Genomic DNA, 27311 nt, shown 5'->3' with positions numbered 1-27311 from the left:
CTATTACCCTACCAGACAATTCCCAGGAGATTTTGCTATTCATTCCTCTCTTCAAACTGAATTTTTGAGGCTTGCAGTGGAATAGGGTATAGACTCTTCCTATTCTGGCATGGCTAACATCTTTGCTCTCTTCTTCTGATATAACATATTAAACTATGCTTTGATTCAAATTCCTCTTAAGTTTTGATGCCATGACAAGAAATGGACTGATATTTCAACATCTCGGTTTTAGAGCCTCAGGGTTGATTGTATTTTTTATATCATTCTCTAGAACAGCCAAACTTCTTTTTGTTCTAAGCAGTCTTTAGCTGTGTCTCTTTTCTCATCTCGCCGTGCTCCTGGAATGTTATTGAATTAGAGAATCTTTTTATATTTATTATCCATTTGTTAGCATTCTTTTTAATCTTTTGTATCTGTGTGTGTTTTAATAGTGAATGATAAGCTAAAGTCTGTATTCTTTATTCTTTTCTCTATTTTTCTACTTCTCTATCACATTTGTTAAATTTCATTTATTTATGCTTGTGCTGAGTCATGGCTGCTTTGCATGGGCTTTCCGTAGTTGCAGCAAGCAACTAGGTGGGGTTGGGGTGGGGGAGAACTTCTCTTCGTAGCTGTGTCTGGGCTTCTTCTTGCAGTGGTTTCTCTTGCGGTGCATGGGCTATAGGCACGCACGCTTTAGTAATTATAGCACGCAGGCTCAGTAGTTGCAGCGTGTGGACTCTAGGGTGCATGGGCTTCAGTGGGTGCGGCACGCAGGCTCAGTAGTTGTTGCTCACTGCCCTAGAGTGTGTGGGCTTCAGTACTTGTGGCACACGGGCTTAGTTGCTCCACTGCATGTGAAATCTTCCTGGACCAGGGAAGGAAACTGTCTCCTGCATTGGCAGGCAGATTCTTTATTCACTGCGCCACCAAGGAAATCCCTCTGTGTCCCATTTAAGCAAATTTTGCTTACTCCCAGGTCATGAAGATGCCCTCCATGTTTTCTTCCAAATGTCTTTGTTTTGTCTTTCACGTTAGATCTGCAATCCTTCTGGAATTAATTTTTTTTTGCATATCATGTGAGATAGGGATCAAAGTACATTTTTTTCATATGAATATCTATTTGTCCCTACATTATTTATTGAAAAGACCATACTTTCCCTCCTTATACTGCAGTCTCACCTTTATCATAATCCAGGTAACTGTATCTATATCTCTATCTCACTAGTATCTCTATCTCTCTTTCCCTGTCTCTGAATTCTTTTTTACTATATTGATACCCTCATTTGTTTTTATATCTAGATGATTTTATTAAAGCTATATTAATGAATTTTAATTTTTCCTCTTGTAGCTAGGACAGTACTTGAACTTGTGATTTTTCACCTGCAGTGAAAAGTCTCACCTGAGACTTCTATCCTGGGGATAATGCTGTGCAAAAGACATCCCAATCATTTTTTCCCACTGTTATCTGTCCCATATTCACCCTAAGTCTGTATTCACTCTCTTATCTTTCTCTCTAAATGTGTTTGTCTCTCCATAAGTATAAAATCATACTCTCATCATTTATTTTACTTATTGAATGTCTTCCCTTCCTTGTGCATTATTTCAAAAGTAGACAAATAAGGGACTTAAATATATTTTTTAAATAAAACAGATATCAAATTATACTTATCTATATAGGCTTCAATAAAGTGTTTTCTACTGTAAATAAAAGTGTTTTCTACTATAAATTCAATGTTTTTTTTGTTTTAGAAAAATATTTTCCACTCACCCTAAAACAACATGGTTATCTGAGTTCTACAAAGAAGTGATTTTGTTCTAATCTAACAACCATTACAAAATATGTCCTTTCTATTATAAGTTTAAAATCTTTAATAAAAAATGAATATTGTGATAACTGTGGCTTCCTAGAATGTTTTCTCACAGCTACAATATTGTAGGATCAAATAAACTTTCTCTCATATTCTTTGATTTAGAGTAGATTCATGTTAGTACTATGGGAAGCAGGTCCCTTGTTGATGTCTCTCGGCCTCACTGGCTCACTTGCAGGGTGAAGACTTGACTAAAACAGAGATTGTGGGCCATGGCCAGCAGTGCCTTATTTCTGCTTATGGTTTATCAAGTTTCCAGAAGTAAACCTCAGGACCATCAGTTTACTCCTCCCTCTTCCTCATGTCTCAGCTTCAATATTGACCTAATTCCCTTGCCCAGAATTTCTTGTTCCAGTTACTTCTCTTGTGAATTCACTGTTACTGTCTTCTCTTAGCCTTTATATCAGGATGTTCATATTGGCTTAAATAAAAAGGAAGTTTATTATCCCATGCAACAAGAAATACACAGAGAGAATGACACTGTCTCTGTTTCTCTGCAATTTTCTTGGCCCCACCAAACTGGTGACCTGACTCTGTACCCAAGCTTGAGGCAGTTCTAGGTTCCACACCCAGCCAATCATACCTCATGTCTCATCGGCCTTCCGGGCCACGTATCTACTCTCAAACCAATTGTTGGCAAGGATTTACCCAGTAGCCAGGGATGAGATCATTTTCTGGGTCACATGAGATAAGATACCTGAATAAAATCAGGGTCTTGTACCATGGAAAATAGCATTTGAATGCTGATAGATACAACCAACAGTGTCTGTCTCGCTTTAAATAATTGCAGCCGCCTCCTAACTGTGCTCCCTGCCTTTTGTTTTTAGCCCCCATTCTCTCAACATTTATAATGTTGAGAAGCCAGTGCAGTCCTCTTTAAACACAATTTTGCCACCATAGGCAGACACTCTTGGTTGGTGGCCTAGGTGTCTCCCTTATAACTGAAAGGTAAAGTCCAAATACCTTGGCCTCTCCATTCAAGATCCCCATAATCAGCCTCTACCCTATGCCTGTTTTCATCTTCTTTTTTTTTCCCCCAAAATTTTACTGAAGTATAGTTGATTTACAATGCTGTGTTACTTTATGCTATACAGCAAAGTGATTCTGTTATATAGACATATACACATGTATTTTTTTCCCATTATGGTATTTATCACAGGATGTTGAATATATTTCCCAGTGTTATACAATAGGACCTTATAATTTATCCATCCTATATATAATGCTTTGCATCTGTTAATCCCAAACTCCCAATGTGTCTCTCTGCCACCACCATTTTTTGTGTCTGTGAGTCTGTTTCTGTTTTGTAAATATGTTCATTTGGGTTGTATTTTAGATTCCATGTATGAGTGATATGGTATTTGCCTTTCTCTGACTTACTTCACTTAGTATGATAATGTCTAGGTCCATCCATGTTGCTGCAAATGGCAATATCTCATTCTTTTTGTGGCTGAGTAATAGTCCATTGTTAAACACACACACCACATTTTCCTTATCCATTCATCTGTCAATGAACGTTTAGGTTGTCTCCATGTCTTGGCCATAAATAGTGCTGCTATGAACATTGGGGTGCATGTATCTTTTGAATTATAGTTTTGTCCAGATATATGCCCAGGAGTGGGATTGCTGGATCATATGGCAACAATATCTTTAGTTTTTTGAGAAACCTCCATACTATTCTCCATAGCAGCTGCCCCAATTTATATCCCTACCAACAGTATAAGAGGGTTCCCTTTTCTCTACACACTCTCCAGCATTATTATTTGTAGACTTTTTGATGATCGCCATTCTGACTGGTTTTAGGTGGCGCCTCGATGTCATTTTGATTTGCATTTCTCTAATTAGAAATGTAGAGCATCTTTTCATGTGCCTTTTGGCCATCTGTATGTCTTTGGAAAAATGTCTGTTTAGATCTTCTGCCTGTTTTCTGATTGTGTTGTTTATTTTTTCATTATTGAATTATATGAGCTTTTGAATACTTTAGAAATTAAGCCCTTGTAGGTCATATCATTGCAAATATTTTCTCCTAGTCTGTAAGTTGTCTTTTGTTTATGGTTTCCTTTGTTTTGAAAAAGCTTATAAGCTTGATTAGGTCCTATATGTTTATTTTTCCTTTTATTTCTATTGCCTTGGAAGACCAATCTAAGAAAATACTGGTGTAATTATCAGAGAATGTTTTGCCTATGTTCTCTTCTAGGCATTTTATGGTGTCGTGTCTCATATTTAAGTCTTCAAGCCATTTTATTTTTGTGTTTGGTGTCATAGTGTGTTCTAAAATCCTCTGTCTTTATTCTTCCTTCTCTCTAGTTCCTTATAACAGGGGTGGACAAATTTTTTTTATAAAACATAAAATAATTATTTCAGGTTTTGTGGGCCATGTGGTTGCAACTACTCAACTCTCTCATTATAGTCAAAAGCAGCCATACTTAATAGGTAAATAAGTGCGTGTGACTATGTTCCAATAAAACTTTATTGACAAAAGAGTCATAGATACAGAAGACAAACGGGTGGTGGCCAGAGAAGCAGCAGAGGAGAGAAATAGGTGAGGGAGATTAAGGGATGAAATAATGTTGTGAAATAAATGACTGGAGACTAGAGAAACCAGGGGAGGCATGGTATAAGATGAGATGGAACCCTAAGGGCCATAGTGAAGAGTTTAGATTCCATTCTCAGTGTAGTGGGAAGTTGTTGAAAGTTTGAAGCCGGGGAATGATTGATCCAGCTTGTGTTATGAGATCACTTTTGTTGCAGTATGGATGAAGTATTAAAGGAGCCTGGAGACGAAGAGAACAGTTAGGTGACAGGTGTCATAAGCTGATGGCAGCTCAGCCATGGCAAGCCTGCTCAGTGTGACAGGGAGCATGTGCTCCTGTCTCGTGCTTAGGGAGAAGAGGAGACTCTGTGGCTTGGGGTCTGTTCTTATTTCCCTCCCCTTCCTTACCCCACTTTTTATTTTTGCTGTTTTGTTGTTATGTTATAGACCCTTGTAAACAGCCTTAAATCCTTCCTGAATATCCCAAATACTCCTCAAATCCTATGATATAGATCTCTCTCTGATCCAAAATTATTTCATTATATTTCTCAAGAAGAAGAAATACTGCTTCTTATTGTTTCTCAAGAGGGTTGGCATTTCTGGATAGAGTGATTTAGTCCCAGCTGTGAAGATAGTTGGGACTTTTAGAGAAAGGGGATCCAAAAAACCTAAACTGCTACTAAGAACAATTTATGAAGGTCGGTCATAAACCTTGGAATAAAGCTTTTCTGATATTTTTCTAGGCTTTTGTGAAAGGACAACACTTGGAAATTCTGCGGACATCCAGGGGAACCTCAACTTTGATAGCTTTGAAAAGAGGAGTTACAACTGGGGAAATAGTGGTGAAGGTAGAAAAGGTGAAGTAAGACAGGAGACTAGTTCCTCAGAGTCAGCAGGGTTATGAGAATGCTCTGGTCTGAACTTTAAGAGGTTACTGGAAATGGATAGTTGCACACACAGGCACGTGCACTCACACGTGCACATCTGTCGAAAAGACATAACAGGTGAGCCTGTGGCAAGTTAAACTAGCATGATTATACTTAAAATCACCTACCAGGGGAGAGAGGTGTTGACTGCCCAGTGTGGCTGTTGACACGGAGTAAAACTCTGGGCTGCTTTACCCATAGTGGAAGTACAGTACTCCCCCTCTTAGACCATACCTCTCGGCCAACTCACTGTCCTTCCTTCCCATCCACTGCTCCCTGGCTTGCTGGCTCTGCCTGCTCTTTGGTCACTTCTCCCAGCGTCTCTGTATCTTCATTCTCAGTATCATATCATGGCTCTGGCCTCTGCATGGGTGTCTAACCATCTTAGGTACCTCACTTGACCCAACTCTTGCCCTGTTTTCTTGAGCAGTGAAGTCATAATTTCATGACCTTGTAAATACAGTACATGGAGTAAAACATTTCCTAAACCTGATGTCTTAATAACATTTTTAGAAAATGAACAATTCATGGAGACAAATGTGTATGTATGAAATATATATATGTATAGATGGAAATGGATACAAAGATGTAGAAATATATACATCTGTAAATTTGTGTGCCTGAATGAGAAATGAATAGTGTGTATGTCTGTTAGGTACAAAGCAGCTGTAGCCTGTGAGGAAGGGACAGAAGGAACAAGGAAGGAAAACTAAAGAAACTAAAGCTGACAAAGAGGAAAAGGAAAGATGTCCACTTATCTCTGGCTTTTAATGCAAAACATGTAGCTGTCAGATAATATCACACATCCTCCAGCTAAAATCCCCAGGGTTCTGCCCTTAAAGATGGCGTTTTATTTCCCAGTCCCTGACCTGCAGGGGCTCCATTCAATCTTTTATTTATTTACTTTTGATCAATCTTAAAAGGTTTTGCTTTGACCAACAGGCTCAAGAACTCCCATTAGCTCTCTAAGGTTACTCCTGGTATGTATGTACATATGTATGTATGTGTATGTATATATTTCTGATTATTTCTGGAGTGTCTGGTTGAAGATGGAATCAGAGACACATATTCTTACCACAGTAAAGAAAAATGATAGTAAATAAAGGAACCCCAGTATTAGACATGAGGGTTAAACCTCATTTCTCCCATTTACCTGCTATGTGACCTTCAGCAAATTGTCTGCCTTCTCTGGGCCTCAGTTTCCCTATCTATAAAATGGGATCCATGAGAGTACTTACCTCCTAGGTTTGCTGTGAGAGTTAAATGGCTTAATATACATAAAGTTATTGGAACTGCCCTGGCAGTGTTTAGACCTCTATGAATGTTAGCCTGTTACTGCATTTAGTAATTCGATAAGAATTACTAAAAGTAGTAGCAGACTGCACATTCCCCTAACTCCTTCTGCTCAGTCCTCACCCACACCAAGCCTGTGTGTCAGAATGTCCACCAAAGACAGTGTCTGAGTGGTCAGGGAGGCTGGAATGAAATGTGTGCAATGGCAGACCTCTGGTTACAGTGGTGGGCCAAGCATTTTCCTCACCTTCCTCCACCTGTGAAAGTCTGATCCAGCCAAATCCCTTGATGCATTTCAGTCTGTATTCATTTCCTTTCCATCTTCTCTTCACCTTTCATTACTCCCTGGTCAGTAGAAGAGGCTGAGTCTCAAGGCTACCACTCCCATTCCACATTCCAGCTTCATTTGCTAAGGAAAATGCTCAGGATCACTGGGCAAGTGATGAAGAGAATTTGGGGCTAAGAAGAATCTTTCCCAAGCCTGATTGATACAAAATACCCTTGGACATTATACTGTTAGAAAGTTCCTTAAAAGTTAAGTGACATTTTATAGCTAGTTAAACTTCCCTAATGGGTTTCCTAGAAAAGCCAGATATTCAGAGAAATTGTAGAGTACTGGTGCTCTAACAAAGAGGTCAGTAAATTCTCCACAGAGTTCCTTCACAGGTTTGAAAAATTACCTGCTCACATAGGAACATGCTGGAAACCTGACAGCAGGGACTGCCTCTCCATTTTTACCCTCCCACAAACTGACCCCTGGCCTAGTTGTCCTCCCACAGCTAGTCGCTGCAGAAGCCACATTCACGTGAACTTCTGTCAAGCCGGCTGACCAGCCAGTCTGTTTCCTTGCAATATGAGTTACTTTACGGGACATGTGTCTTTAGGTTAATACCCTTTTGATCCAGAGATTCCACTTACAGCAAATTGTCCCAAGAAATAATCAGAGAAGTGCCCACGGCTCACTGTGTGGGTTCAGTCAGTGGTGCCAACTGTTTTGTAATATCAACACTGGAAATAACCTAACTGACCAGAACTAGGGGATGGCATAAATTAATTATGTCACAGTCATACAATGAAATACTTATCAGTCTTTACAAATAAGTATGGGATCTATAATTATTGACATGGAAAGATACCCACAATATCTTTGATGAGTAACAATAGCCATTCACTGAATAGTATCCTCAGATAATGCTACTTATTAAAGTTGTATTCATATAGATGTGTCCAGAGAGCTATAGAGAATTATGTTCACCAAAACATAAAAGCAGTTATCTCTGGAATTAGGTAATGGGTAATCTTTACTTTTTTTCATTAAAAATATTTTACAATAATACAGTATATCATTTTACAGTCTAAAAAAAGCTACATTTTAGTTCTGAGGGACGAAAATGAGCTAGGTTTCAGGTTTTTGGAGTGAGATCTTGGGTTGGCCACACCAATCAGGTAATAACATAATAATAATAATTAACATTTATTGAGCACTTACTGTGCACCAGAGACCCTGTTCTAAGCACTTTCCATGTCTCAAATCACTTAATCTATATGACAATGTAATGAGGCAAGCCCTTTATTACCGGTATTTAATAAATAATAAGACAGAATCCAAGAGAGAAAGTCATTTGTTCAAGGTCTTAGGGCCAGGACATGGTGAAACAAAGATTTGGACAGAGATCTCTGGTCGTGAGCCCTGTGCTCCTCCGAGTATGGTTCATCTGCTCCTTTTCGGCAAGGAGGAGTTGGGGTGCCGGGTCTGAGGAGCGGGCCGGTGACAGGAGCAGGACTCTGTCCTCTTTTCCCTGCTGTTCCCTAAGGCTCCTCAGCCTCCCACTGTCCATTTGTTTGCTTAACCGCCCTAAGCTTCAGCTTCCTCTTTTGTAAGACAAGGAAGCCTTCGTAAGCCATCCAACCTAGAATTAATCAGTTCCTTCTCTATACTGTGTACCGACCTGGTAGCTCCTTCTGTTGTGGCACTTATATTGCTCCCCTACTGTCACCACCAACATCCCATCTCAGGCTGAGAGGCAGGCCCCAGCGTTCCCCAGTGGACAAGTTGTCACAGAGGCTGGAAGACCCCTGCACACTCTCTGTGCCTACATTTACCACCCTCCGTGAGAATCCTGTTCGTTTGTCTTTCTCCCCATTGGACATGAACCCTTTGAGGCAGAAACAATGTCTTAGATACTTCTGCATCCTTCATGCCTGGAACATAACATTGTTCAATTATTAAACATTCTTTGTGGACTGAATATCTGAAAATCACAGCCATGTGGCCCTAAGATTCCAGAGTAATAGGGAAAGCAGTACTTGCATATTAATTTATTTTTTGTTTTTTGCTTTCTATCTCATCTGACACCAAGTTCAGAGTAAGAATGGTCATTAAATAAAGTCACTGTTTTTAAATATTTATTTATTTTTAATTGGTTGATGATTGCTTTACAATATTGGTTTGATTTCTGCCATACATCAACTTGAATTAGCCATAGGTGTACATATATCCCCTCCCTCGTGAACCTCCCTCCCACCTCCCTTCCTTTCCCACCCCTCTAGGTTGTTACAGAGCCCGGGTTGAGTTCCCTGAGTCATAGAGCAAATTTCCATTGGCTGTCTATTCACATACGGTAGTGTATATGCTTCCATGCTACTCTCCCCATTCATCTCACCCTCTCCTTCCTCTCCCCCGCCTTGTCCATAAGTCTGTTCTCCATTGCTGCCCTGCAAATAGGTTCATCAGTACCATCTTTCTAGATTTCATATATATGTGTTAATATACATTATTTGTTTTTCTCTTTCTGACTTACTTCACTCTGTATAATACGCTCTAGGTTCATCCACATCATTAGAACTGATTCAAATGCATTCATTTTTATGGTTGAGTAGTATTCAGGTATATATCCCACAGCTTCTTTATCCATTCATCTGTCGATGGACATCTACGTTGCTTCCATAGAGAAGTCACTAATTTTTGACATGCCACTTAAGCAAAAGGGACCAGAAGGCTCTATTTTACATTGATCATCTAATGGAAGATTCTATTCATTCTATGTAAATTATAAAATATCATGAACAGAACTCCTTCTCTTGTTTCAGGCATTTTACCTGTAGTGCTTAGTTAACTCACACAGCTGGTGAGGAGTGGAACCTGATCCAGCTTTTCAGCCCCTGTGTCAGCTGCTCTCCACTTTCTACATAGCACCACCCCTCTAACCAGTTACTGCGGTTTCTAAAAGCAAACCTGCCACTAACTCTGGCATCTTAGGAGAGATTAACTCATGTCTGAGTGCTTACACTTTTCTCCCCACTGGTAAACTAAGGCTCATGATATCACCTCTTTTTAGCCAAAAAAAAAAAAAAAAAGAAACCGAAGAGGCATGGACAGATATATTTAAACAGCCACTGTTAATCTCTGGGTAATCTCCTACTTTTTCTCCCTTTCACTTACTTTTCTTCACAAGGACTGCTGTGACCATCATCACCTAGGAATTCCCTAATGTTGAGTCACCAATTAGGGCAGACTGGTTAATTCAGAACCACCTGAAAGAAGTTTTGAAAAATACATATTTTTGGATCGCACCTCTGGAGATTTTGAATCAAGAGGTCTGGAGTAATGCCCCGGCATCTGTATGTTTTTTGAAGTTCCCCAGGGGATTCTGCTGTGCAGCCAGATCTGGGAATCACTGATCTGACCCCAAAACATGAGTCAGCTGTCTTGTCCTGCCCTTGACTACATGAATCATCATTTCACTTTTTTTTTCCCCCAAAGTGAATTGAAACCCAAGAGCCAAACCTCAGATTTCCTTTACCTGACTGTAACTTCAAATGTCCCCTTCACTTGGTCCAAGCACTGCATCTGCTTCCCCAGGTGAGGCTTCAGGTGATAGACTCCCTCCACTGTTTAGTCCTGGGAAGATGTTGTAGTCTTGACCAGCCCTGGTTAGGAAGTCCCTGGGTGAAAAGGCTGTGTGATATTTGATTTATAATAAGACATGTCTATTTGGTCTTTTGTCTCCATTTCTGGCACAGAGTTCCTAAAAAGTTTGGAACTCTGGGGATCCTTCAGTCCTGAGTTGGCTGGGACCACACCAGGTTCATCTTAGAGCAAGCCTAGATGTTTGGGTTCAACACTCTTGCCTCCCTCTGACCTCCCAGCGATGAGCCAGGACAAGGGAAACGGAGACGTTAGAACATATGTAGATTATTTGGTTCTGTAGGTTTACCTTGTTCTTCTCCTCCCAACCACCCTAAAAATGAGGTTGGGCATAGTTAGCTTGCAGCAATAGGTAAATCTCAGGCATTTTTGCTCTTTTGTGTTATTAGAACTGTCTGATATAATAGAGACCCACTTGAGCAAAAATCATAATTCCACACAGGTATCTGGTCAAATCAGAAGCTGGGACTACACCCCAGACTATAGAAAGGTCTGGAACAAGTACCAAAATTCTGGTCAGGGCCCCTCTGTTTCTCATCTACTAACTAAAGAGTTTCTCTCTGAAGAGTTTATATGGGCTACATATTCGAAGATGCTCATAAACGGTTTTTTAGAAATTGTTGCCAATAGTTTCCTGTCAAACCTCCTAGCCTGTTGAGTAGAGCATGACCCTTCGTCCCATTTATTTTCATTTCTCTTGGGTATATATACCTAGGAGTAGAATGCTGAGTCATACCGTAAATCTATGTTTAACTTTGAGGGGAACAGCTAGAATCCAGTCCCTCTTGAAATTCCAATCATATATCCTTTTCATACATCCCCCCTCCTTCCAGAACAGGCTAAAGTATGGCTCTGTTATCTTGGAGTCGGGGAGGGAAATATTTCCAGGCTTCAGTCTGGCCTGATAAGGACCCAGAACTCCTGTGCCCCTGATTTCCCTCCCTCTGTGTCACCTGAAGCCTCAGTAACTCTGGGGGTGTTCAGAGGACACTGAAGGCTCTGGGGCCTAGAATTCGGGGTGACCCCATTTTCTTCATCCTTGAAAACAGCTCTACAGTTTTTCAGACCCTAGAGGTAAAGAACCCGCCTGCCAGTGCAGGAGACGTTAAGAGACGTGAGTTCAATCCCTGAGTCCAGAAGATTCCCTGGCAAAAGAAATGGCAACCCATTCCAGTATTCGTGCCTGGAGAATCCCATGGACAGAGGAGCCGGGGGAGCTATAGTCCATGGGGTCACAGAGAGTCAGACACAACTGAATGACTTAGCACACACACAAGGTATGGGATACTCCAGTGAACCCCCACCCCTACTTCAGGAATTTCAGGCAAGAAGCAGGTATTAATGTCTACAAAAAGGCACTCTCAAGCATCACGGATGTATGTCTAGCACCCCCTTTTCTCCCAAGAACCAGAGAAGAAGAAGACAGTAAACATTCCCTCCAGGCCCTCCACAACCTCCTTGTTGTCTCTTGAATCCCTCTCATTTAGTTTTTCTTGTTAAAGGCCGATGAAGCATTTCAATTTCTCCCATAGTCCTCTCTTCTGCACCCTCATTTCCTGTCCCCACCCTTGCACTTGGGAGATTTCTCTAGGGAATTTGACCTTAATGAAACCTGACTTTTGTGACTTCGGTAACTTTTTTCTCTATGAGGAGCCATCTTCCCAGTTATTTCTTCCCCATTCGGTGACATGGGGATTGCTAGAGCAGGAAAAGTACTTAATCACTATTTTAAATCAAACTATTAAACTTACAATAAACCTCCCATTTAGATGAGTTTCTTTCAGAAAGTGAAGGAAACCTGGGCCTCGTTCCTTCTAAATACAACCATCTCAGTTGCTCTGGCCAGAATATTCATCCACACTTTCCCTTCCCTCACTTTGAGCAAGGGTTTTCCTTCACAGATAGAGATCACATGGGATTCCAAGCTACGTGTGTGACTTCTAATACGATGGCAAGTGACCAGCCTCCAGCCCCTGGGTCGACTGCAACTGAAGAAGTCTAGCTTTCAGGGTGGCCCACAAGTGGATTCCCGCCCCTCCTCCATCTGACTCCCTCAGCCTATGACTTTTTCCTCGCCTCTGAATCCCCTGTCCCCATTTTTCGAGAGAGGAGGTTAGCCATCATTCCTTTTTGTCACATTCCAGATAAACTCATATCAAGACGTTGGCCCCTGACTTTAGGAAGGTTGCTAAGGCTGGTTCTAGCTAAGTTGCTGGCTTCTTGCAGTTCCCGAGAAGCTCTTTCTGGGCTCTTTCTCTTTGTCCAAGTCCCCCAAACCCAGGGAACATTTCTTTCTCACACTTAGACTTGTGTTCTTTTTTAATTTTTTCTTCCCAATAAGGCCTAGTAAAGTGGGAAGTACTAGACTCATTTTTTGGACCTGAAGTAGCTAACATTGATTTAGCACCTGCTAGTGACAAGCACTGTTCTAAGTGTATATGTGAGCTTTTTTTTCTTTTACTTCCCGTTTTATTGAGACATAATTAACATACCACACTGTGTAAGTTTAATGTGTGCAGTATCATGACTTGACATACATGCATCATGAAATGATGCCCACAACAAGTTAGTGAATATTTATCATCTCATAAAAATACCAAATTTTAAAAATTAGAAAAGAAATTTTCTCTTTCTTAGGATTTACTCTCTTAACAACTTTCATATATACCTTACAGTAGTGCTCGTTATGTGTATCCTTTGTACATTACATCCCTAGTACTTGTTTAACTTATAATACTGAAAGCTTGTACAGTTTGACCACCTTCATCAAATTCCCCCTCCATCCGCCCTTGCCTCTGGTAAACACAAATCTCATCTTTTCCTGTAAGTTTGTCAGCTTGCTTTTGAAGGATAATTTACCTATAACACTATGTTAGTTCCTGGTACACAACATAATGACTCAATTTTTTTTTAACATTTTATTTCATGTGAATTTCATATGGTACTAAAGTATTATATGTTTGAACCTGTCACTCAAATAGGAGGTTCTTTCAGTTCTCTAGGCCAACCTTCTTTCAGAGGCAAATACTTATTTTTAAAATAATATTATGTAGAACATACATAGAAAATTTTCTCTTATGAAAACAAAAGTATTTGGACATTTAAAATTTAGTACAGCTTAGCATCTGAGCTTCCCTGGTGGTGCAGAGGTTAAAGCATCTGCCTGCAATGTGGGAGACCTGGGTTCGATCCCTGGGTTGGGAAGATGGGCTTCCCTGGTGGCTCAGAGGATAAAGCATCTGCCTGCAATGCAGGAGATCCAGGTTCGATCCCTGGGTTGGGAAGGTCCTCTGGAGAAGGAAATGGCAACCCACTCCAGTATTCTTGCCTGGAGAATCCCATGGACAGAGGAGCCTGGTGGGCTACAGTCCACGGGGTCACAAAGAGTCAGACATGACTGAGCGACTTCACTTCACTTAGCATCCCAGTTTCTGTTGATAGATTTAGTTAATTGTTAGGAGGTTTATATATAGGAAAAACTCAGTAAATGGTAGATATATTTTAACCCTTAATTAAGGCTAACTTAAATTTGTTCTTATTTTTTAAATTAATTTTTAAATTTTATTCTGTTTTTTTGGTTGCACTGGGTCTTTGTTGCTACACACGGGCTTTCTCTAGCCGCAGCGAGTGGGGTCTGTTCTTCATTGCAGCGCACGGGCTTTTCATTACAGTGGTTTCTCTTGTTACACAGCACGAGCTGCAGGCACATGGGCTTCAGTAGTTGTGGCTTAGGGGCTCTAGAGCACAGGCTCAGAAGTCGTGGCACATGGGCTTAGTAGTTCCGCAGCAGGTGGAATCTTCTCAGACCAGGGATTGCACCGTGTCCCCTGCATTGGCAGGCAGATTCTTAGCTGATGCACTACCGAGGAAGTCCTATGTTCTTGTATTTTTTTAAGAAGAAACTCCATTTGTAAATTCAAATTTGGTTTTCCCTTTATAATTTTTTGCTCAGTATTTCGAACACTTTGATTTTCTTCTTTTTGTAAAGACTTTGAGTTTCTCTCTCTTTTCTCCTCTCAAATTCTTGCTTCTTAGCAGCAAGCTTAGCTCTTACCTGTTTATGTTCTTCAAGTGTTTTTTGATTTGATAGTTTTCTTTTTGTTTTTATTTGGCATAGTAATAGAGTTGTTTCTAGCTGAGATTGCTCAGTGTTCAAACATTCTTCAGACAATACCTGGTCAATGCTACATTGCTCTTCTGACAAAGGCAGGTCAACTTGTTCTAACAAAGACTAGTCAGCTTTTCTTTCTTTTTAAAATTAATTAATTGATTTATTTGGCTTCATTGAGTCTTAGTTGTGGCACTCAAGATCTTTCATTGGGCTCTGAAGCACGGGCTCAGTAATTGCAGAGTGAGGGCTTATTTGCCCTGCAGCATGAAGGATCTTAGTTCCCTAACCAGGGATCAAACCTGCATTCCTTACATTGCAAGGCAAATTCTTAGCCACTGGACCACTAGGGAGGTCCCCAGTCAGCTCTTCTAAGTTGCTTCTGGAGTTTTTCCTCTTTAGCTGAATAGAGATGTTTCTGATGATCAGGGTATCACTCTGTGAATTGAGATTCCTATGAGGTTTGAAACTTCTTTTCCCTTCATAGCAATATCTTATAATCTTGCTGAATGTTTAGTTTTTAAATGCAAAGCCTTATCCCTCAAGAACACTCCCCATGAAGACTTGGAGATGGTTAGATCACCATGTTCTTTTCACATTTTCGAATCCTACTTGTAAAGCACTTTCACCATGTGTCCCAAAGTTCCCTGTCTGCCACTTTCCTGGAAGCCTCACCAATGCCATGGGGCCCAGATGAGGTAGAGGAAGGGAAACAGTAGAGAGTATATCTCCCTCCTGAAGAAAGGCAGGAACTCTGGGGGGTGGTATGTGGACCCCACAGATGCTAAACTTTTTAGAGTCTTGCAGGGGACATTCGTCCATTCTCCGAAGGGAGGTCAAGTAACAGCAGGCAACTCTCATTGAAAGCATATGCCTAGAGCTATGGGTGGAGAAGCAGTTCCCCACACAGCCCAATTCTTGGGGTCTAGACAGCCACTCCTATTTGCAGCTACTACAAGTTTCATCCCTTCTTCTTTAAGAGATAAAATGTAAAGAATGAGAAGGAAGAAAGGAGAATGCTGCTTTTTCAGAAGAAAAACAGTTAGGCAGGGGAGATTTAGAGGTAAGACATGTTAAGAGGATTAGAACACATCAGAGAAATATGACTAAGAAAACCTACCCTGTCTCTTCTGACCTCAGTCCTATAAACCAAGGGAATTGGGGTCATAGGAATGGAGTTGGTCTTCCAGGACTACATGCAAGTTGTCCTTTCCTTGCCAGCAGGTTTGAGTCTCCCTATTGAAAAGCCTCATGGTGTAGTGGGGCCTCAGAGGCCTGAGTTAAAATACAGCCATGAAACTGAGGAAAGGTTGCTTGATGTCAACTGTTTCCTTATATGTATCATGGGTCTAACAGTATCTAGACCACAAGTTGCTCCAAGAATGAAATGAAGCTCTGTAGAGGGTTGAAAAGCATTCCCCCAAAATTCCATGCCCACTGGAGCCTCCGAATGTGACCTTATTTGAAACTAGGGTGTTAGCAGATGTAATTAGTTAAGATGAGGTCATACTGGAATAGGATGGGCACTAACACAATGGCTGGTGTTCTTATAAGAAGAGGAGAGGACACAAAGAATATGAGCAAGGAATAAGGTCATAAATAAGGTGAAGATGAAGGCAGAGATTAGAATGATCAGCTGCAGCCAAGGAATGCCAAGGTTTGACAGGAGCCCCCAGAAGGTAGGAAGAGGTAAGGAATCATTCTTCCCTGGAGCCTTCAGTGGGCATACAGCCATGTGACACCTTGACCTCAGACTTCTAGCCTCTGAAATTGTGAGAGAAATGTAGAGAGACTGTCTGTGGTTTTAAGCCACTCAGGTTGTGGTGATTTGTTACAGGAGCCTAAGAAAACAAATAATATCTATGCAAACTTCTTGGTGCGTAGCTAGAATGTGCAACGCTGAAAGTGAAACCAAAGCTTCCCAGTAGGCTGGGCTATAATCAGTTCCTTAGAATCAGTTTTGGTTTGAATTGTCCTCATGTTAAGAGAAAGCCTGAGCTGGATGGGGATGATTTCTTTTCTCCTCTTGCTTAATGTACCTTATATCCATATTTTTTTGTCAGCCGTCATCGTATGTCCCTCTGCCAGCTAGAAAGAACCCAGTGGTCTCGCTAGCAACCTAGGTTTTATTTTCATTTTGGCTGTTTGTTTTGTTGGCTTCTGTGAGGACTGACAACGAGCAACTGTTTGTTGTTTTATTTTCTTTTGAGTCTTTGCCTGAGGAGCCTCACCAAGGCCTGATGGGAGTATCAAGTGGGCTGTGATTGTCTCGTTTTGTGAGTTGGTGTTGTGGACCATGATGAGGCTGCCACAGTCGGGTAAGTGCAGGCACATTTTCTCTCCAGAGCACTGGAGATGTGAGAAACTGCCTCAGAAATTGTGTTCAGGGGCATAAGCAAGCTAATTTCCGCCTGTCCTCAAAACAGTAGGATTTCTCTTGCTGGTCCTATGCTTATCATTCTTGCTGAGCAGTTTTAAAAGGTGAGTTGGTTTTTTTTTCTGCACAAAATAAATGTGAACAGAAGAAATTAACTATTCCTGAAATTGTCACTCCACTTAGAATTTTGGAAAGTTAATGGAACTTAAAAATTTGGTGTTTTACATTCAACATCTGTTTGTGATTAACCCTTTGGCAGGCAGTCAACATTCCACAGTAGCCTGTGTTTACAAGATATGTTCTAAAAATCAATTGTTTAAAACAAACAAACAAACCAGGACTTCCCTGTGGTCCACTAGTTAAGACTCCTAGGTTCCAATGCAGGGGTTACAGGTTTGATTCCTGGTCAGGGAAGTAAGAGCCCACATGCCGAGGGACACGGCAAAAAAACCAACCATGCGCGTTAGCATATAGACAACCATTATTTAACAAAAGTGTGACTTGGGCCTACTAAAGGGCTTCTATTCTACATAAAATGATAAAAGAAAAGTTTAGCAAAATGAAGGAAAACCACTATTGGTCACTACCCATGTGTACATAATAGAATAGAGATGATAAGGAACTCGTGAGAAATGGTTGAAGTGAGGAGGTGAAACTTGAATGAAATAACCTACAGATAAGGTCTTCTAACCCTGAAATTCTGTGGTTCTGTGGAAGGAAATGAATGACATACATTGATAAAATGCACAGTAAGAATATTCACTGTGAGCAGTAATCAGATAGTTGCACATGTGTGGTAGGTCATTTCAGTCATGTCCAACTCTTTGTGACCCCATGGACTGTAGCCTGCCAGGCTTCCTTATGCATGGGATTCTCCAGGCAAGAACACTGGAGTAGGTTGCTATGCCCTCCTCCAGGAGAACTTCCCGAACCAGGGATCAAACCTGCAGCTCTTACATCTCCCGGATTGGCAGGCAGGTTCTTTACCACTAACACCACCTGGGAAGCCCTCAGACAGTTGTAGCAGGAGTTAAATGCCAGTTGACCTGGATGTTCTTTAAGCTCCCTTTGAAGTCTAAGAGTTTATGAATAGATGAACTGTATCTGTTGCCACTCAGAACTGGTCTATTTGCCTTCATTACCTGAACTCTCACTATCAACATATCTTCCTTGCTTTCTGTTCAAGGTGTCTTTTCAGATTTCTTCTGTCTGTGAACCTTTCCATTAAACTTCAGCTCCTTGTAGGCTAAGACACAACTTTTAGGTCCTCTGAATCCCGAGTGCCCATCATAGTGTATATGCATATGTATATGCTTAGGTTCTCACTGAGTACTTGTTCAGTTGTTGAATTAGTTTGATGAAATGGCAGGTAAATCATCAGATATGGGATGTTTGCATAATATATAGCAGGCAATGGGGCCGATGGAAGTGAAGCAGATTCCTCAGGGACAGTATTAGGAGTCATACTTCAGATTGACTTGCTTTAAGATGCATTGGACAGTGATCCTTAGGTTGTTGTGTGTCATTTTTATTCCACATGGCAACATCCAAATATGCCGCCAGCATTAACTGTGTCATACTTGGGTTACCCTGTAATGAGGCAACTGCATCCTGGCCTCCTCATATCCCATCCTGGGTCTTCTGCAGTGGGGCTTCCTCAGGCTGTGTTCCCCTAATTTTCCAATCAACTCACAAAATTCTAGGATAGATGGAGGAATCTGAAAGTTTATCCAGCCCCAGTCACCTCAGTGCTCTCCAGCCTTTTCGAATACCCCTGGGACTGATTCCCAGTTCTTACTCTCCTGATCTCTCTATTGTCAGCCCCTTCTGCTTCTTGGGATTTTCCTCCTATGGCTCTGAGATATTGTGATAATGAAGCTTCTCACTCTTAGATCATTTCTTCTCTGCCTTCTTCTCTGGTCTCCAAATTTTGGAGCATTCCTCAGAGTTCAGACTTTTTCTTTCTAATCTCTTTTTTTATACTCTCCCTCTCAGAGAGTTAATTTATTTCCTAGTATCATCTCACATTTTTATTAGAATTAACTTTTTTATCTCTAGTCCCAAATAGTGTCCCAAACTTTAGACCTACAGTTTTCTTGACTGCCTTGCATTACTTCTTGACTCAAACTCAACCCATCATCTTCCCTTGAAAAATCAGTTTTTGGTCTTATATTTGTCCCCCACCCCAAATAACATCAATATTGTCTTGACAGTCTGGCCTCAAAAACCACAATCAACTTGTTGCTTCTCTTTCTTTCCCATGTGGCTGATCACTTGTCAATTGTTTTGTCAATTTTCCCATCAGTTGTCTTATAATAAATTTCTCCTTCTTCTCCCTTTCTTCCTTTTTTTTTGACCCTAAATCTGGGGCTTTACCAAACTTCTGGATGAATGCTGTGAACCCCCCAATCAAGTAGCTGACCTCTAATTCCACTTTCCCACTATTATATACTAAAGGGGAAAAAAAACTCAGATTTAATCTTTCTAAACTTCTTTTTTATTGTCACTCAGTGTTTGAATGACTGTTACTGTCTTTCCTGGCAGCTCTACCTGGTATTAAGCTCTTAACATTCTCAAATTGTATTTCCAGCCAGGTTATGCTCTTCATTGTCTTCCCCAACATGCCCTACATGTTTGCTCCTGGGCCGTCTGCAGTGCCCTTAAGAGTTGTTCAGCTCTCCAATTCCTATCAGTGCTTCAAATCCCATCACTACCAGTCAGTTTCCAGAGTTTTTTTATCTTCATGCAAAATATTTTATGCCACTTATTATTATTTTTAATGTGTACAAGTTTTAACCTTCTGACTGTGTTATAATGTCTTTAAAGGTAGGGATGCTTTCTTAGGTGAATCCTTCTATTGATTCTCACAGTCTAATACAAAAACTTGCAAAAAATGGGAGCTTAGTATTTATTGATTAAAAAGTTGAGATTCAATTTGAATTAAGTTAAATTTGAACTGCTAAGTTAAATTCATTAGAATTGTGTCTTAAGTCTACAGATAGTCTACCTGGGTCTCAGATCAAAAGTTCAACTTTATGTCTATGTACACATTCATATGATGAACGTAAAAGAGGAGAGTGAAAAAGTTGGCTTAAAGCTCAACATTCAAAAAACTAAGATCATGGCATCTGGTCCCATCACTTCATGGCAAATAGATGGGGAAACAGTGGAAACAGTGTCAGACTTTATTTTTTGGGACTCCAAAATCACTGCAGATGGTGATTGCAGCCATGAAATTAAAAGACGCTTACTTCTTGGAAGGAAAGTTATGAGCAACCTAGATAGTATATTCAAAAGCAGAGACATTACTTTGTCAACAAAGGTCCATCTAGTCAAGGCTATGGTTTTTCTAGTAGTCATGTATGGATGTGAGAGTTGGACTGTGAAGAAAGCTGAATGCCGAAGAATTGATGCTTTTGAACTATGGTGTTGGAGAAGACTCTTGAGGGTCCCTTGGACTGCAAGGAGATCCAACCAGTCCATTCTAAAGGAAATCAGTCCTGGGTGTTCTTTGGAAAGAATGATGCTAAAGCTGAAACTCCAATACTTTGGCCACCTCATGCGAAGAGTTAACTCATTGGAAAAGACTCTGATACTGGGAGGGATTGGGGGCAGGAGGAAAAGGGGATGACAGAGGATGAGATGGCCGGATGGCATCACCAACTCAATGGATGTTAGCCTGAGTGAACTCCGGGAGATGGTGATGGACAGGGAGGCCTGGTGTGCTGCGATTCATGGGGTCGCCAAGAGTCGGACACGACTGAGCGGCTGAACTGAACTGAACTGAACACCTTCATATGGGCTTCCCGTGTGACACAGTGGTAAAGAATCTACCTGCCAGTTCAGGAGCCACAGGAGGCGTGAGTTAGGTCCCTTAGTTGGGAAGAGCCCCTGGAGGAGGAAATGGCAACTCACTCCAATATTCTTGCTGGGATAATCTCATAGACAGAGGAACCTGGTGAACTACAGTCTATGGGGTTGGAAAGACTCAGACACGACTGAACCCTCACACACATTCATATAAATACACGTTTATAAGTTAAAATGTATTAATTATCTCTATGATATCATCTTAAGTCTCTTTTTAAAATGCCTTTTAGAGGAGAGGAGTGAAAGACTTTAGCTGGAATAAGGCCAGTCTTACTTATTATAACTTTATCTTGGACACTAGTAATCAAATGTTACTGATATGCCAATGGTACTTTTGGTAGTTAGAAATGGAATCACACATTAATACCTAAAAATATTATTTTCATGGTTCATCAAAAATCTTGGTATGTTGCACACTTGAAGATTACCTAACATGGTGAAACAAAATAGTTGAGATTTCTTGTTAGCTGCATAGATGGCATATAGAAGGGACTGTGGAAATCACCTAGTTCACCCTTCTTTTGTAGAAAGTGGAGAATAAGTTCCTAAGGCAGCAGAAACAAAGACTGGGTCTCCTGTCTCCTAAAACCTTTCACCATGCCACCAAGAGCAACAGCTTCTCTAGTGGCCTGGGTACCAACAGAAAGAGGACAGCAATTTGAGCAGCACCTTTCACAAATCTAAAAATGGTAGCTTTCACTTCTTCTCACTCTCAAGCTTGATCATCTCCTGACCAAGAGGGCCCTTCTTGACTCCTCCTGGAGCCATGAGAAAATTTCTCAAAGCTTATCCTATGCCATTCTGTTCCATTTTAGGTCACTCTTTCAGGCCCTGCCTGACTGAGTATGAAAGAGTTCATACTTCCCTCAACTACTTGCCTTGCCCTCAACTACTACAACATACTCATAGGCAGAATTATCAAGAACTACTCATAACTTCATTAAGAATTATCCAGAAATTAAGAAATTCAGCTAAACTAATAACTTGATTAAAAACTATTTTTTCCACTCACATTCTTAAGTATTTATTAGAGGCTACCCTGCCTGATACAAGGATAGCTGTAATCTTCCTCTGCTTGATGGAAAGACTAGCAAAACCAAATATGTCCATAAGGAATATATAATTAAGATGAAAATGAACAACTGACCAGGCATAGGCCAGGCATAGGAAAATATTTATATCCAAAACAAAGGTGAGTTTTAAAAGAGAAAGCTAGAGAAGGCTGTGGTTGTTTGAACATGTTCATTGCATTGTGGAAAAGAGTCATCACAATGCTCATTTGGCTGAAGAAGTACCTTACCCATCGCTGCTCTGTAAATGATGCATCAAGTTAATTGATTTAGCAATGCACTCTATAACTTCTCCAAATAAGTTCTTCCAGGCCCTGCCTGCCTGAGTATGAAAGAATTCATACTTCCCTAACATTAAATGCTTTAAGAATCCATTTTTTCAGAAAATGTGGTTCTCATAAGGAGCCCAGGAGGCAGAAGTCTTATCCAGATTGCCGTGTTTTGAGGGAGGTTGGTGAGGGACTTGAGATTCCTGTGGAAACATTCTTCTGGGAGATAATCTTGTCAATAATCTTACTGTTAAAAAGGGATAACTTTCTACCTTTTGTGGAAACTTTTGTTTCAGCATGTACCCTGTGCTTAAAGAATTCCAGGAATGAGGCCTCCTCATGCATGCGTGGCCCATTCTATTGTGAGTGGCTCTATTTGATAAAAAGTTCTTGTGTGTACCCCAAATAAATAGCCACTATATAGTTTCTGTTTCTCTGATAGAATTGTGTCAATTGGGAGTCTGTGACTAAGATTCCTGAGTATGATGCTAAATTGTCATGCATACAAACACTCTATAGTTTCTGTTTCTCTGATAGAATTGTGTCAACTGAGAGTCTGTAGACTGAGATTCCTGAGTATGATGCTAAATTGCCATGCATACAAACACTCATTCACTTGTCTGTTCAGCACACAGTTATAAGGACCAAATCAAGTGCAATCCACCTTTTGCATCCAAAGGGCTCTACAACCCTATATATATGGCCAGCTATGCTATGCCACTTTACATAGTGGACTTGAGTATCCCTGGATTTTGGTATCTGCAGACAATCCTGGAACCAATACCCTGCAAGATACCAGGGGATGACTGTACAAAGAGCTCCTCTTTGGCCTGGAAGACATCACCTTGTAAAGAGTGGGAGCTGCTGAAGTCTTTTAAGCAGGAGTGACATGGTTTAGGTTTGATTATTCAGTTTTCAAGAGATTGTTCTGCCTGCTAGGTAAAGGGATGGTTCATCCAATAAATATTAACTGAGTGCCTCCTTATTGCCAGACTGTGCTCTAGGGTTGAAGGCATAGTAGTAAGCAAACAGACAAAGATCCCTGCCCTTTGAGTGATTATATTATAATGGAAGACAGGTAATATTAATAGTATAATAAAACAGGTACATTATATGGTAAATTCGATGGTAAAAGTTTTGGGAAAGAGAGACAGACAAGGAAAATTGGAAATGCTGGGGAGGGGGGAGGTGGTGCTGTTGCAATTTTATATAAGGCAGTCTCACTAGAAAGAGCAAAGAAAACATCCAAGGGTGGGGATAGGCACACTGGCAGCAAGATCCACTCTTGAAGGGGTGGACCTGAGGAAGGCATTGTACAGGCTGGAAGTGGGCTCAGGGCCATTTGGGCAGGGAAGTCTAGCATCCCAAAGACACAGATTGTAATGGGTTGTGGGGTAAGGTTGAGGGCTCCAGATAATACCTCTCAGCCCAGCAAACACCCCACACTGCAGAAGGGGCATGGCCACAATAGGGTTTTCTAAAGCACAACAGGAGGGGCTTAACACAGAGGCTTCTCTTATATGGGTTATTGGAGGGACTTATGATTTTATTCTCATTGAAATATTGAGCCACCAAAATGTTTTGAGCAGACATGATTCAACTTATATTTTTAAAGACTCACTCTGGTTCCTGTGTTGAGAATCACCTGTAGGAAGCCAAAGTTAGAATCACCATGAGAGAGAGTGATGGCTGAGACTGATATATTAATAGAAGCAGTGAGATGTGGTCAGATTCTGGATATATTTTAAATAATGGCTTATAGGATTTGTTCATGAATCAGATGAATGTGAGAGAACATAGGAGTCAAGGATGACTCCAAGATTTGTGACCATTAGAGAAGGATGGAACAGAAGGAAGCAAGACTAGAAGGTAAAAATGGCATGAGGAGACTATGCCATGGTGTAAGGAGAAATGATGTGAAGCTGAATTAAGGTGATAGTAGGGCTGTGGGAAGAAGAGGCATCATCCAGGAAGTATCCAGGAAGTAGAATTAATAGGACTGAGGGATGGACTGAATGTGTAAGATGAGAGATGAGTAGGTTTAAGATGACCCCCCAGGATTCTGGCTTGAAGTAAGAGTTATTATTATTGACTCTTTATGGAAATGGGATACAGAAGTTTTTATAAACTGTCTAAGGTCTTGAAAGTGAAAGTGTTAGTCACTCAGTCATGTCCGACTCTTTGTGATCCCATGGACTGTAGCCTGCCATGTTCCTCTGTCCATGGAATTCTCCAGGCAAGAATAATGAAGTGGGTAGTCATTCCCTTCTCCAGGGGATCTTCCCAACCCAGGGATTGATCCTGCGTCTCCTGCATTGCAGGCAGATTCTTTACCATCTGAGCCACCAGGGAAAAGGCTAATAATTTGTAGACTCAGAATTTGAACTCAGAATGTTCCTGACATTAGAACCTGAACTCTTAATCACTGCATGGAGCACATTATCCTTAGATGAAAGAAGACTTCTGGTTGGAAAGTACCTTTATGACAGTGACTCTCTCTTAGTTGGCTCAAGGAGGCAGTGTGCAAGGAAAGTCCCCTTGGATGGGGAGGGAAGAAGGGGAAGTTAGAACCAGTATTGGGTGAATCCAGAGTCCTTTCTGTTGCCAGAACTATATGCTACATGCTATCCTTTTGTATTCTAGAAACAACAATGCCCAGAAAGTGCTAAGCTACAGATGCAGCTTAAAATGATATCTTTCCTGGATGTATTTGCATTTTCAATAAGGAAGAGAGTTTTCAAGTCCAGCAAAGGTGTGTCTTGAGCATTTCTTGCTGGAAAGCACTAGATTTTGTTCCCAGTTGTTCAGTTCAGTCGCTTAGTTATGTCCGACTCTTTGCGATCCCATGGACTACAGCATGCCAGGCCTCCCTGTCCATCACCGCCTCCCTGTCCATCACCACCTCCCGGAGTTTATTCAAACTCATGTCCATCGAGTCAGTGATGCCATCCAATCATCTCATCCTCTGTCATCCCCTTCTCCTCCAGCCTTCAATCTTTCCCAGTATCAGGGTCTTTTCCAATGAATCAGTTCTTCATATCAGGTGGTCAAAGTATTAGAGCTTCAGCATCAGTCCTTCCAATGAATATTCAGGACTGATTTTCTTTAGGATGGCCTGGTTGGATCTTCTTGCAGTCCAAGGGACTCTCAAGAGTCTTCTCCAATACCACAGTTCAAAAGCACCAATTCTTCAGTGCTCAGCTTTCTTTATAGTATGACTATATGGGTATGGTATGACTACCATACCCAGTTGTTACCTGCTGTAATATCGCCTTCCCGAAATTAAAAACAAGTATACAGGCCCCTGTGGACCTTGCATTCCCTTCTAGCTACTGCCTCATATCTCTTCCCCTTTTTATAGCACTGTTCTCTAAAAAGTTGCCCGTATTCTGTTGTCTCCACTTCCTTACGTCCTGTTTTTATCTGTATGAAGTCTATTTATACTGTGCTTACCAGGGTCATCAATGACCTTTATACTTCTAAATCCAGCGCCTAAGAGCATTTGGCTCAACTGATGACTCCCTCCTTCTATGTTTTAAACTCTAGGTTTTATTATTATTTTTTTAATTTTTGTTCATTATTTTATCTGTTATTTTATTATTATTTACTAGTGGTGAAGCCAACAGAGAAGGAGGTGACTGTAATTGAAAAAATAGTTTGTTATAGTCACAGATCCCAAGAGAAAGGGGCATGCCACACCACAGAGGGCCATACAGGAAAATACTAGTGTTGCACATGAGGTAGAAGGAGAGGGGGCAAAGTGGGCAGGAGCCCTCACTGTGGTTTCCATAGGAAGGAATTGGGCTAGTTTGAATAATCTGTTATTTGGCCCTAGGGTGATTAGAGCAGATATATATAAAATGGCCCAGAGTGTGAAAGCCCCAAAAGGAGGTGATTGGAGGTAGGGCTCTGGATAGGTAGATTTGCATATGAAATAGATAAGTTTCTTACTGTCTCTCGGTTCAGTTCAGTTGCTCAGTCGTGTCCGACTCTTTGCGACCCCATAAATCACAGCATGCCAGGCCTCGCTGTCCATCACCAACTCCCGGAGTTCACTCAGACTCACGTCCATCGAGTCAGTGATGCCATCCAGCCATCTCATCCTCTGCTGTCCCCTTCTCTTCCTGCCCCCAATCCCTCCCAGCATCAGAGTCTTTTCCAATGAGTCAACTCTTCGCATGAGGTGGCCAAAGTACTGGAATTTCAGCTTTAGCATGAAAGAGTCTACTCCAACACCACAGTTCAAAAGCATCAATTCTTCGGAACTCAGCTTTCTTCACAGTCCAACTCTCACAACCACACATGACCACTGGAAAAACCATAGCCTTGACTAGATGGACCTTTGTTGGCAAAGTAATGTCTCTGCTTTTCAACATGCTGTCTAGGTTGGTCATAACTTTTCTTCCAAGGAGTAAGCGTCTTTTAATTTCATGGCTGCAGTCACCATCTGCAGTGATTTTGGAGCCCCCAAAAATAAAGTCTGACACTGTTTCCACTGTTTCCCCATCTATTTCCCATGAAATGATGGGACCAGATGCCATGATCTTCGTTTTCTGAATGTTGAGTTTTAAGCCAACTTTTTCAGTCTCGTCTTTCACTTTCATCAAGAGGCTTTTTAGTTCCTCTTCACTTTCTGCCATAAGGGTGGTGTCATCTGCATGTCTGAGGTTATTGATATTTCTCCTGGCAATCTTGATTCCAGCTTCTGCTTCTTCCAGCCCAGTGTTTCTCATGATGTACTCTGCATAGAAGTTAAATAAGCAGAGTGACAATATACAGCCTTGACATACTCCTTTTCCTATTTGGAACCAGTCCGTTGTTCCACGTCCAGTTCTAACTGTTGCTTCCTGACCTGCATATAGGTTTCTCAAGAGGCAGGTCAGGTGGTCTGGTATTCCTATCTCTTTCAGAATTTTCCACAGTTTATTGTGATCCACACAGTCAAAGGCTTTGGCATAGTCAATAAAGCAAATTTAGATGTTTTTCTGGAACTCTCTTGCTTTTTCCATGATCCAGCGGATGTTGGCAATGTGATCTCTGGTTCCTCTGCCTTTTCTAAAACCAGCTTGAACATCTGGAAGGAAGTT

The 27311-nt window shown here is 41.0% G+C and overlaps 1 protein-coding gene and 1 pseudogene across 1 annotated transcript in view; one reads left to right on the top strand and one right to left on the bottom strand.

The window, feature by feature from the left end:
- Positions 1–11421: 11421 nt before the first annotated feature.
- Positions 11422–15322, bottom strand: LOC120858601 (annotated as a pseudogene).
- A 1272-nt stretch (positions 15323–16594) lies between these two features.
- The window catches only part of LOC120864854 (programmed cell death 1 ligand 2-like), a 67562-nt gene continuing 56845 nt past the window's right edge, over positions 16595–27311 (top strand). Inside the window, exon 1 of the mRNA XM_040242084.1 lies at positions 16595–16956. Coding sequence (XP_040098018.1) covers positions 16935–16956 — 22 coding nt within the window. The 5' untranslated portion in view covers positions 16595–16934. The remainder of the gene's footprint in view (positions 16957–27311) is intronic.

Source organism: Oryx dammah, unplaced genomic scaffold, assembly GCF_014754425.2.
Source record: "Oryx dammah isolate SB20612 unplaced genomic scaffold, SCBI_Odam_1.1 HiC_scaffold_1, whole genome shotgun sequence".
NCBI lineage: Eukaryota > Metazoa > Chordata > Mammalia > Artiodactyla > Bovidae > Oryx > Oryx dammah.
Note: the sequence above shows the minus strand (reverse complement) of the source record. Positions and strands in the feature narration are given on the sequence as shown.